The sequence below is a fragment of the Mustelus asterias genome, unplaced genomic scaffold, assembly GCF_964213995.1.
Source record: "Mustelus asterias unplaced genomic scaffold, sMusAst1.hap1.1 HAP1_SCAFFOLD_240, whole genome shotgun sequence".
Classification (NCBI taxonomy): domain Eukaryota; kingdom Metazoa; phylum Chordata; class Chondrichthyes; order Carcharhiniformes; family Triakidae; genus Mustelus; species Mustelus asterias.
In genome coordinates, this window is record NW_027590212.1 from 508,214 (window position 1) to 521,110 (window position 12,897).

Sequence of the window (12,897 nt, forward strand, 5' to 3'; positions counted from 1 at the left end):
CCGGTAAAATTCCGGCCTCTGTCTCAGAAGGCAATGGGGGGGTCACTGAATATCTTTAAGGCAGAGGTAGAGAGATTCTTGTTCGGTGAGGGAATCAAAGATTATTGTGGGTAGATAGGAATGTGGAATTTGAAACACAAACGTACAAGGCATGATCTCATTGAACGGCACAGCAGGCGGGAGGGGCCGAATGGCCTACTTACGCTCCAATTTTGTGCGAAGCACTATTTTCAATCTTGTCAAATCCATCCATTGCCTCAGCCCTCCCCGTCTCTGCGACCTGCACCCCAGTCCAATAACCCTCTGAAATCTCTGCTCTCAGGTGACAAGCTGAGGAAGAGGGTCTGCAGTTTCCCAGAGGGAGGGTCAGCGAGTGGAATGCGTGGCACGTGGGAGATTCGGCAAGCATGATGGGCAGAAAACCGGAGCGAAGTATATTTATATCTTTAAATTGATTTCATTTCAAAAGTTATTTCATCGACCGCTATAGTAATTCAGCAACATTAAATATTTTCACTCACAGGTTATCATGTTGAGAAATGTCCTACAGACTCTAAAGACAGCTTTCACATTGGTTTTAATGGGAAAACCTGATTTGTTTAAAGTTGTTTCACATAAAGTTGCACTTCACGGCAATGCAACTGCAATCTTAAGTGAGGACTTTGTGATTCAACATCTTTGAACCAGTCGCTGACAAATGCTTGATGGTAACAGTGGTTTGCCGACCTGTCTCTCGCAGGTCATTGGCCTTTGTTCTGGTCAGTCGTGCTTTGGAGCTGTCTTTAGCATGTGGGTTGTCATTGTTGGTGAACAGCATGATGCGCTTGTGGCTCAGTTTCAGCGTGACGTCACTGAAGAGATTGGAGCAGACCCAGAGAGCATCACTCAACGAGTCATCGGCACTGTGGCCTATGTTCTTCTTGAAGGACTTGTTCCCCTTCTCCCCCTCAGACTGGTCCAACTCCAGTACTCGCTTAGCACCTGAGCCCAGACAGAGAGAGTCAGATTAGAACATCAATCTATTAAACACACCAGGGGAGGCGATGGCCCAGTGGTATTATCGCTAGACTATTAACCCAGAAACTCAGCTAATGTTCCGGGGACCCGGGTTCGAATGTCGCCACGGCAGACGGTGGAATTTGAATTCAATAAAGAAAAAATCTGGAATTAAGAATCCACTGATGACCATGAACCATGGTCGATTGTCAGAAAAACCCATCTGGGCCACTAATGTCCTTTAGGGAAGGAAATCTGCCGTCCTTACCTGGTCTGGCCTACATGTGACTCCAGAGCCACAGCAATGTGGTTGGCTCTCAACTGCCCTCGGGCAACTAGGGATGGGCAATAAATGCTGGCCAGCCAGCGACGCCCGTGTCCCACAAATGAATAAAAAACAGGAAATGGCCCATGTTCTTTTTACATAGATACAGGATGATGACCTATTAGGGACAGAGGCCTCAGAAACCTGCTCTTACACTTTCAAACTTAAGGATCCTGGGGCTAGAACTCTCCTCCTCCTCTTGGCTTTTTAATTTTTCTTTTATAGGATGTGGGTGTTGCTGGCTCGACCATCTGTTATTGCCCTCGAGAAAGTAGGTGGTGAGCCGCCATCTTGAACCGCTACAGTCCCTGTGGTGTAGGCACACCCACAGTGCTGTTAGGGAGGGACTTCCAGGATTTTGCCCCAGCGACAGTGAAGGAACAGCTGATATATTTCCAAGTCAGGATGGTGAGTGGCTTGGAGGGGAACTTGCAGGTGGCGGAGTTCCAAGATATGTGCTGCCTTTTTCCTTCTAGATGGTAGAAGTCATGGGTTTGGAAGGTGCTGTTCATAAGTTGATAAGATATAGGAGCAGAATTAGGCCATTTGGCCCATCGGGTCTGCTCCGCCATTCAATCATGGCTGATATGCTCCTCATCCCCATTTTCCTGCCTTCTCCCCATAACCTTTCAACCCATTCCCAATTAAAAAATCAGTCTAACTCCTCCTTAATTTTACTCACTGTTCCAGCATCCGCTGCACTTTGGGGGAGCGAATTCCAGAGTTTCACAAGCCTTTGGGAGAAGTAGTTTCTCCTCAACTCTGTTTTAAATTTGCTGCCCCTTATCCTAAGACTACGACCTCTCGTCCTAGAATGCCCCACCAGCAGAAGCATCCGCTCCATGTCTACTTTATCCTGTTGAAGGAGCCTTAGGTGAGTTGCTGCAGAGCATCTTACAGATGGTACACACGGCTGCCACTCGGTGGAGGAGAGTGAGAGTGTTGAAGGTGGTAGATGTGATGCCAATCAAGTGGACCACTTTGTCCTGGATGGAGTCGAGTTTCTTGCGTGAAGTTGGAGCCGCACTCATCCGGGCAAGTGGGGAGTATTCCATTACACTCCTGACTTGTGCCCTGTAGATGGTGGACAGATATTGGGGGAGTCAGAAGGTGAGTTACTCCCCGCAGAGTTCCCAGCATCTGACCTGCATTTGTAACCACAATATTTCTATTCCACCAGGACCTCAAAACAATGCATCCAAGAACTTGTGCGTTTTGAACCTCAGTCTGAGCTGTCCTGCAAAATGGTGCCTCATGCCACAGATATCAGACGGACATATTTTACACAGAGGGTGGTGGGGGCCTGGAATGCGCTGCCAGGCAAGGTGGTGGAGGCGGACACACTGGGAACGTTTAAGACTTATCTAGACAGCCATATGAACGGAGTGGGAATGGAGGGATACAAAAGAATGGTCTAGTTTGGACCAGGGAGCGGCGTGGGCTTGGAGGGCCGAAGGGCCTGTTCCTGTGCTGTATTGTTCTTTGTTCTTTATGCCAGCCAGAGTTCCCCACACCTCCAGTGGAAGTGGGCTCGAGGAGACACATGTTCTGCTCCATGGAAACAGAATCTCATCTGGACTTGAGCCGTCCGCTGAGTGGCTCTGGACGGGCTGAGATTGCGGTTATTAGCAATTAGGTCCAAGAATGGGCATTAAATCTGGAGTTTCAAATAGACTATTCTTATTAGCAGAATATTCATTCCGTTCCTGGGGTCCAGACAAGTCTTGGAGAATTGTGAGTTGTAAACATGTGAAATTTATTTTCAAGTTTTGTGGTTGAGGCAGAAAGGATGTTAACCCAACTGGACAGAGGGACAAAGGAAATGGGATCAAGGAAATATCGAATTTTACATACATGGTGGCACGGGTGGCACAGTGGTTAGCACTGCCGTCTCACTGCGCCAGGGGCCCGGGTTCAATTCCGGCCTCAGGTCATTGTCTGCGTGGAGTCTGCACATTCTCCCCGTGGGTTTCTTCTGGGTGCTCTGGTTTCCTCCCACAGTCTGAAAGACGTACAGTTAGGTGGAATGGCCATGCTAAATTAACCCTTAGTGTCAGGGGATTAGCAGGGTAAAGACATGGGGTTGCAGGGATAGGGCTGGGATTGTTATCAGTGTTGACTCGAATGGCCTCTTTCTGCACTGTAGTATTCTATGATGAGGAGGCCATTCAGTCCATCATGCCTGTTCCCTGCTCTTCATATCAGTGATCCAATGAGAAGACGGTGGGTAAATGTGAAAAGTGCAACCGAAAGGCACCAATTGCATTGATATAGCGCCTTTCCCAATCCCAGATGTCCCAAAACGCCTTACAGTCAATACTTCTGAAGTGTATTCCCAGTATTCCGGCCAATCGTTACTTCTCAATCAACATCACTGAATCAGATTGCCTGGTTATTGTCACTTTACTGCTCCCAGCTGCGTACCTACACCACAACTTGCACAGAGCAGAGTCCCAAGGGAAGGACATACCCCACACCGAGTTTAAATGGACTTGCTCCAGATCTGGGGGATAAACTTGCCTGGTGTGTCCAAGTCGTGGAGGACATAAACATGCTTGAAGTCAACAGAGTTCTTGTGCTTCTGAGTCCCGAAGAACACGACAGCCAGAAGGTCACGGTCGCTGCTAATAATCTTACTGGTGTAAACCCTGTGGACACACTGCAAGTAGAGAGAGTCTAATCTGTCAGCAGCACTATCAACCGACCTTTGCGGAAGGATGTATTGGCCTTGGAGGGAGTACAGAGAAGGTTGACCAGGTTGATACCGGAGATGAGGGGGTTAGCTTATGAGGAGAGATTGAGTAGATTGGGCCTGTACTCGTTGGAGTTTAGAAGGCTGAGGGGAGATCTTATAGAGACATATAAGATAATGAAGGGGCTAGAGAGGGGAGAGGCAGAGAGATTCTTTCCACTTAGAAAGGAAACAAGAACTCGAGGACACAGCCTCAAAATAAGGGGGAGTCAGTTTAGGACAGAGTTGAGGAGGAACTTCTTCTCTCAGAGGGTAGGGAATCTCTGCCCATTGAAGCAGTGGAGGCTACCTCATTAAAAATGTTTAAGTCACAGGTAGATAGATTTCTGATCAAGAAGGGAATTAAGGGTTATGGGGAGCGGGCGGGTAAGTGGAACAAAACCACGATCAGATCGGCCATGATCTTATTGAATGGCGGGGCAGGCTTGAGGGGCTAGATGGCCTACTCCTGCTCCTATTTCTTATGTTCTTATATTCTTAAAACACTCAGCACACGCAGACACAGGGAGAACATGCAAACTCCACACAGACAGTGACCCAAGCCAGGAATCAAACCTGGGTCCCTGGCACTGTGAAGCAGCAGTGCTAACCACTGTGCCACCGTGCTGTCCCTTTTGCACGGTAGATTTTCTTCACAGTATTTTTGAAAAACATCAGGACAAATTTCAAAAACCTTTTTTGAGGTAAAAATGTGCCTTGAATGTTTTCAAGAAGAGGGACTGTGTGTGTGTGTCTCTCAGAGATGTGAGGGAGAGACAGACATCTGGTTTTATAGGACCATTAGAGTATCAGGCATAGGAACAGAAGGAGGCCATTCAGCCCATCGAGTCTGTTCCACCATTCAATGAGATCATGACTGATTTGATAATCCTCAACTCCACTTTCCCGCCTTATCCCCAAGACCCTCGATTCCCTGACTGATTAAAAATCTGTCTACCTCAGCCCTGAACATACTTAACGACTGTCACCTACAGCACTGTCACTGGTCTCCTCTTACCTGAATAGTCATGTCGAATGCTGAAGTGGCCTCATCATTCATTTCAAACATGGCCTCCGAGGCATCGATGAGGAAGACTAAGCTATCCCTGCCTGCGTATCGAACGTCCTCTGAAACATAAATCAACACGTCACAACCTTAACTGATAGAAAAGAGCGGCTGGTGACAAAACCGAGGAATCGCAGCTTGTGATCATTCTCCAACCACTACACGATTCTTTGTATTAGGAGGGATTTATGGTGTTTGTAACAGCTGGACATCTCTGTGAGTGGATGTAATACACTCTCTTTTGTAAAAAAAAATCGATAGCTGTGCCTCAACAACCTTCTAACTGCTAGAACCGCAGTGACATCACTCAGAGAAGGCCCCGGAAAGACTGCAGGGGTTGGGGGGGAGGGTGTCACCCTGGTTTGATTTGATTTATTGTCACGTGGATTAGTATACAGTGAAAAGTATAGTTTCTTGCGCGCTATATAGACAAAATATACCATTCATAGAGAAGGAAAGGAGAGAGTGCAGAATGTAGTGTTAGTCAAAGCTCGGGTGTAGAGAAAGATCAACTTAATGCGAGGTAGGTCCATTCAAAAGTCTGATAGTAGCAGGGGTGCACGGTGGCACAGTGATTAGCACTGCTGCCTCACAGCGCCAGGGACCCGGGTTCAATTCCCGGCTTGGGTGAAAGTCTGTGTGGAGTCTGCACATTTTCCCCGTGTCTGCGTGGGTTTCCTCCCACAGTCCAATGATGTGCGGGTTAGGTTGATTGGCTATACTAAATTGTCCCTTAGTGTCAGGGGGATTAGCAGGGTAAATATGTGGGGTTACGGGGATAGGGCCTGGGTGGGATAGTTGGCGGTGCGGGCTCGATGGGACAAATGGCCTCCTCCTGCACTGTAGGATTCTATGATTCTAAGAAACTGTTTTTGAGTCGGTTGGTACTATGATCTCAGACTTTTGCATCTAAATCCCGATGGGAGAATGTGGAAGAGAGAATGTCCGGGGTACGTGGGGTCCTTAATTATGCTGGCTGCTTTGCCAAGGCAGCGGGAAGTGTAGACAGAGTCAATGGATGGGAGGCTGGTTTGTGTGATGGATTGGGCTACCGTCACGACCTTTTGTAGTTCCTTGCGGTTTTGGGCAGAGCAGGAGCCCATACCAAGCTGTGATACAACCAGAAAGGATGCTTTCTATCTGCGGACATACGACTCTCACCAACACCTACAGATGCATCATCGAAAGCATTCTTCCAGTTGTATTTCCTTAGTCTCCTCAGAAAATAGAGGCGTTGGTGGGTTTCTTAATGATCGCGTTTTACTCATCTAATAAAATCAAATAACTGGGGATGCTGGAAATCTGAAATAAAAATGGAAAAGGCTGGAAAAATTCAGCAGGTCTGGCAGTGTCTGTGGAGAGAGAAAGGATTCAGATCTTTCTGAAGTTGTGGCTGAGTCACATGGGAGGAATACCTTCACTGTGCCACCTGTCATGAAGCTGGAAATGTGTTTGCAAAAATTGAATTAAGAAAGACTTGGAAGTACTGTGAACTGTCAGGGAGATAGTGTTAAACTTGAAGAGGACAAAGACGGGGCTGATGGAATGGACAAGTATCAGATTAAATGTAATGCTGAGAAACGCAAAATGATTCGGCACGCTAGCACAGTGGTTAGCACTGCTGCTTCACAGCTCCAGGGACCTGGGTTCGATTCCCGGCTTGGGTCACTATCTGTGTGGAGTTTGCACATTCTCCTCGTGTCTGCGTGGGTTTCCTCCAGGTGCTCCAGTTTCTTCCCACAGTCCAAAGATGTGCGGGTTAGGTTGATTGGCCATGCTAAAAATTGCCCTTAGTGTCCTGAGATGCGTAGGTTAGAGGGAGTAGTGGGTAAATATGTTGGGATATGGGGGTAGGGCCTGGGTGGCATTGTGGTCGGTGCAGACCCGATGGGCCGAATAGCCTCTTTCTGATTCATTTTGGTAGGAAGAATGCAAAGGACACAATATAAAATAAAACAAACAATTCTAAAGTGGGTGCTGGAGCAGAGAGACCTGGGTGTATATGTGCATAAATCACTGAAGGTGGCAGGACAAGTTGAGAAAGTGGATAAAAAGGCACATGGGATCTTGGTCTTTATAAATAACAGCACAGAGTACAACAGCAAGGGAGTGAAAATGAATTTTTACAAAACACTGGTCCAGCATCAACTGGAGTATTGCGTCCAATTCTGGAGATTGCAATTTAGGAAAGATATGACGGTTTCAGAAAAGGTCCAGGTGGTTCCAGGGATGAGGGACTTCAGTTATGTGGATAGATTGGAGAAGTTGGAACTGTTTTCCTTGGAAAAGTTCAAAATCACGAGGAATCTGGACAGAGTCAAGAGGGAGAAACTGTTCCCATTGGTGGAAGGATCAAGAACCAGAGGACCAATGCACCTAACCAGCACATCTTTCCGGAGAAAACTGGAGCACCTGGAGGAAACCCACACAGACACGGGGAGAATGTGCAGACTCCGCACAGTCACCCAAGCCGAGAGTCAAACACGGATCCCTGGCGCTGTGAGGCAGTAGTGCTAACCACTGTGCCACCCTGTATAACATCTGGGTGAAGCACTGGCGAGGCTATGGTTTCAGGTCAGGATTAGAATTATCAAAACGTGCGCAGTGTGTTGTACTTAAACATAATAAATAGGAACAGGAATGCTCCACCATTCAATGAGATCACGGCTGATTTGATTGTGGCCTTAACTCCACTTCCCTGCCTGTTTCCCTCTCCTATCAAAAACCCGTCTCATCAGCCTCGAATGTTCTTATTATCGAGAGGTGTACAGCATGTTAGAATCGTAGAATCCTACAGTGCAGAAGGAGGCCATTTGGCCCATCAGGTCAAAGGTAGGGTTCTGAAGACTGTGGAGGAACAGAGAGATCTTGGGGTCCATATCCACAGATCTCTGAAGGTTGCCTCTCAAGTGGATAGAGCTGTGAAGAAGGCCTATAGTGTGTTAGCGTTTATTAACAGGGGGTTGGAGTTTAAGAGCTGTGGGGTTATGCTGCAACTGTACAGGACCTTGGTGAGACCACATTTGGAATATTGTGTGCAGTTCTGGTCACCTCACTATAAGAAGGATGTGGAAGCGCTGGAAAGAGTGCAGAGGAGATTTACCAGGATGCTGCCTGGTTTGGGGGGTAGGTCTTATGAGGAAAGGTTGAGGGAGCTAGGGTTGTTCTCTCTGGAGCGGAGGAGGTTGAGGGGAGACTTAATAGAGGTTTATAAAATGATGAAGGGGATAGATAGAGTGAACGTTCAAAGACTATTTCCTCGGGTGGATGGAGCTATTACAAGGGGGCATAACTATAGGGTTCATGGTGGGAGATATAGGAAGGATGTCCGAGGTAGGTTCTTTACGCAGAGAGTGGTTGGGGTGTGGAATGGACTGCCTGCAGTGATAGTGGAGTCAGACACTTTAGGAACATTTAAACGGTTATTGGATAGGTACATGGAGCACACCAGGATGATAGGGAGTGGGATAGCTTGATCTTGGTTTCAGATAAAGCTCGGCACAACATCGTGGGCCAAAGGGCCTGTTCTGTGCTGTACTGTTCTATGTTCTATCAAGTCTGCTCTGACCACAATCCTACCAGGCCCTATCCCCATGCATTTACCCTAGCTAGCCCCCCTGACACTGAGGTGCAATTTAGCATGGACAATACATCTAACTCGCACATCTTTGGACTGTGGGAGGAAACCAGAGGACCCAGAGGAAACCTACACAGACACGGGGGGAATGTGCAAACTCTACACAGACAGTGACCAAAGCCGGGAATTGAACCCGGGTCCCTGGCGCTGTGAGGCAGCAGTGCTAACCACTGTGCCACCGTGCCGTTGTAAACCTAGGGTTCACATTTGACCTACCTTCGTTTTCCTCTGCCTCCTCTGGATCCTCCTCATCTTCATTCCGAAAGTGTGACTGCCAATCCGCCATATCTGCTGTGGAGGAAGTGCCAACTCCCCTGTCAGGTAGAAGTACAAGGGACAACATTAACCAAAGGAGACATTCCTGGATCATGGGATTAGCCCAGAGAAGTGACAGAGACAAGGTGGCAGAATAATTCAGTCACTTTGGACTCAAAACGATTTAAAAACAAAACAGTGCCTTGATTGGTTTCACTTCTTCAAGGGCATACAGCTCTCTCAATCGGAGCTAGTGTAGACCATTCGGCCCCTCAAGCCTGTCCTGCCATTCAATAAGATCATGACTAATCATCTACCTCAACTCCACCTCCCTGCATTATCCCAATCTCCTTTGGCACCCAAAGTCCTATTGATTTCTGCCTGGACTATGCTCATCGAGTGAGCATCCACAGTCCACAGTGGAGTGGAGCGTTCCAAAGGGAGATGTACGGCTCCCAGCCTCATCCAGTGCTGGCCTCACTGTGGCTGATTAATTTTCTCCAGGCAAAGGGTATTAACAGATTCAAGGGAGGTGACCCAGATCAGTCATGAATTAGCTGAATGATGGAACAGACTTGAGGGACCGAATGGCCGCCTCCTCGGTGGAAAGTGAGACTTGGTGTTGGGAAATGTGCCCAATATAAGTCTCTTTTAAATTACACATCTGGATTTTAAATGTTTGGAATGATATACAACAGAGAAGAGCAATGGGAGAAGAAATATAAGTTAGCATTAAAGCAGCAGTTATTGAAATGTGTTCCCCTGGAGGGAGCTGTCCCTTTAAGAGGAGAATATGGCGCTTTAAGAGTGCAGTCAGAAGTCTCACAACACCAGGTTAAAGTCCAACAGGTTTATTTGGGCGCAAAAGCCACTAGATGTACAAGTAAGGTGGATTAAGCATGCTAAATTGACCCTTAGTGTCAGGGGGATTAGCTCGGGTAAATACATGGGGTTACGGGGATAGGGCCTGGGTGGGATTGTTGTCAGTGAAGACTCGATGGGTTGAATGGCCGCCTTCTGCACTGTAGGGATTCTATGATTCAAAGTGGGTTAGAGAGAGATTATATCAGAAATGGAGAGTTAAGTGAGCAAATATGTTAACAGTTAAAAGGTCCTCTTTCTTTCTTCAGTTCCGCTGAAGCATTTTACTGTCAGGATTGTATCTCCCCCCAGCTCCTGGCCTTGCAATTCCATCCTCAAACTCGCCTTGTCCGCCTCTGCCATCTCCTGGTATTCAGTTGCATTGCCGCCCGCAGTCTCACTCTCGGCTCAACATAACTCCTGATTACTGAGGACCTCAGGCCGTCCCGACCAACCTCACAGCCAGGGAAGGCATGCTCACTGTTCTGAAACAGGGAGGAACGTGTCATGTGCACAGCAAGCTCCCATAAATGGCAATGAGATAAACGAACCAACAATCTGTGACGCTGGTGGCGGGATAAGCGATGATCCATACCATCACTAATAGGATCTTTAAAATTATGAAAAGTTTTTGATAGTGGGAGAATGTTTCCTCTTGTTTATTTGTTTAAGGAAGGATGTAAATGCATTGGAAACAGTTCGGAGAATGTCTACTGGACTAATACCAGGAATGGGTGGGTGGTGTTTTGAGCAAGGTTTGGAGAGGTGAACCTTGTATCCGCTGGAGTTTCGAAGAATAAGAGGCGACTTGATTGAAACAGATAAGATCCTGAGGGGGTGTTGACAGGGTGGATGTGGAGAGGATGTTTCCTCTTGTGGGAGAACGTAGAACTAGAGACTCACTGTTAAAAAGTAATTGGTCACCCGTTTAAAATGGAGAAAAGGTGAAACATTTTCTCTCTGGGGGTTCAGTGTCTTTGGAAGTCTCTCTTGAAATGGTGGTGGAAGCAGAGTTTTTGAATTAATGCTATTTTAAACCCCTAAGCTAATCCCAATTGCCCACGTTTATTAATGACAAATAACAGTGGACCCAACACCGATCCCTGAGGCACACCGCTGGTCACAGGTCTCCAGTTTGAAAAACAACCCTCGACAACCACCCTCTCGCTTCTGTCATCAAGCCAATTTTGTATCCATTTAGCTACCTCACCCTGGATCCCGTGAGATTTAACCTTATGCAACAACCTACCGTGCGATACCTTGTCAAAGGCCTTGCTAAAGTCCATGTAGACAACATCAACTGCACTGCCCTCATCTACCTTCTTGGTTACCCCTTCAAAAACACTCAATCAAATCTGTGAGACATGATTTTCCACTCACAAAGCCATGCTGACTGTCCCTAATCAGTCCTTGCCTCTCTTAAATAATTTAGCAGTAAAATTGGACCCTTCGTTTGACTGAATCTCCCTGGGAAATCCATAACGGGTAAAGAAAGCAAGCAAATCCCCCACAACCTTTTTTGCCTTGACATTCCATAATGGAATTGCGTCTGGAAACCTGGTAGACACATTCATTACGGTTAAAAAAATACTGGTTCCCACTTCTGGTTTTAGAGAGGGGACCTACACAATCAATGATAACCCGTGTAAAAGGTTCTTCAAATGCGAGAAGTGGCATCAAAGGTGCTGGTTTTATCACTGCCTGTGGCTTTCCTACCATCTGATACGTATGACAGGTACGGCAAGATTCAATCACATCTTTATGTAGTCCAGACCAATAGAAATGCTTCTGTATCTTAGCCTGAGTCTTCCTCACCCCTAGATGACCTCCTACAGGTAACTCTTGTGCTACCCGCAATACTTCCTGTCTGTATTCTACCAGCAACACAATCTGGTGAACTTCTGCCTATTTCTCATCTGCACTAACTTGCCAAGGTCTCTATTTTCACCTTAAGATTTTACTATTAAGGTAATAGCATTCTGGAATACACTCTGATTCCTTTTCCGAGTCGGCTTTATGATATAAATCCTTTATCACCTCATTTCTTTGTTATAACTCCATTAATCTTTTAGAGCTAGACACCTCTGCCTGATCCTCTACCTGCTTAGGTCTTTCCTTTACCATCTCATCAGAGTGTCAGCTAGCTGGACCTCAATTCCTTCATCTTTCTCTTTTGTTCTCCCACTCCTGTTTTAACTAATGGCTGTGGGATCTTGTCACCACACGATCTGGAAAAATTCCAGGGTATTTTTCTTTTAACTCCTCAGTTCCCTGGTTTTCTTTTGGCTTTTCCACTACAGTGAGCATCAGTCCCTCCTGTGAACCAGCGATATCATTTCCAAGAATAAACTGTATTCCTGGAATAGCCAAGTTTTCCATCACTCCCACTATCACTTACCCAGTCTTGATTGGACTTTCTAGCCTTATCTTACACAGGGGACATACTCCTCTCTCCATTTATTCCACAGATTACCACTCTCTCGGGCAATATTTCAGGAGTGCAAATATTTTCATCTCTTACTATTGGAGACAGACTAGCTCCCATATCTCTCAATATTTTAACTTCTTTACCTGAGGGAGAATTTAGCACGGCCAATGCACCCTAACCAGTACATCTTTTGGACTGTGGGAGGAAACCAGAGCACCCGGAGGAAACCCACACAGTCACGGGGAGAACGTGCAGACTCCACACAGATAGTGACCCAAGCTGGGAATTGAACCCGGGTCCCTGGCACTGTGAGGTGGCAGGGCTAACCACTGTGCCACCTCGCTGCCCCTAGATACTAATACCTTTACAAATATGGTGTCCTGCATTCTTTCCATTGCAAGTGTACACATGTCACTGACACCATCTTGGGAGTTTAAGAGGCCTCGTAAAGGCTGAATAATGGGCAGCACAGAGATCAGTTTTAACCACCCTCCCCAGAGCCACCCCACTCGTGTTTATAGTTTAACAACACAACACGTGGTGCATTCAGCAACTGCACCAGGAGCAGAACCCAATTGGTCATTTCAAAATGTATCAA

At 46.8% G+C, this 12,897-nt stretch overlaps 1 protein-coding gene across 2 annotated transcripts in view; it reads right to left on the minus strand.

The window, feature by feature from the left end:
* Positions 1 to 560: 560 nt before the first annotated feature.
* The window catches only part of LOC144485846 (X-ray repair cross-complementing protein 6-like), a 97,301-nt gene continuing 84,964 nt past the window's right edge, over positions 561 to 12,897 (minus strand). For both annotated transcript variants that reach the window (XM_078203920.1, XM_078203919.1), the window contains 4 exons: positions 10,217 to 10,356; positions 8,972 to 9,069; positions 5,071 to 5,180; positions 561 to 981 (listed from right to left, as the gene is read on the minus strand). In XM_078203920.1, the coding sequence (XP_078060046.1) occupies positions 910 to 981; positions 5,071 to 5,180; positions 8,972 to 9,069; positions 10,217 to 10,356 (420 nt within the window). In that variant the 3' untranslated portion in view covers positions 561 to 909. The remainder of the gene's footprint in view (positions 982 to 5,070; positions 5,181 to 8,971; positions 9,070 to 10,216; positions 10,357 to 12,897) is intronic.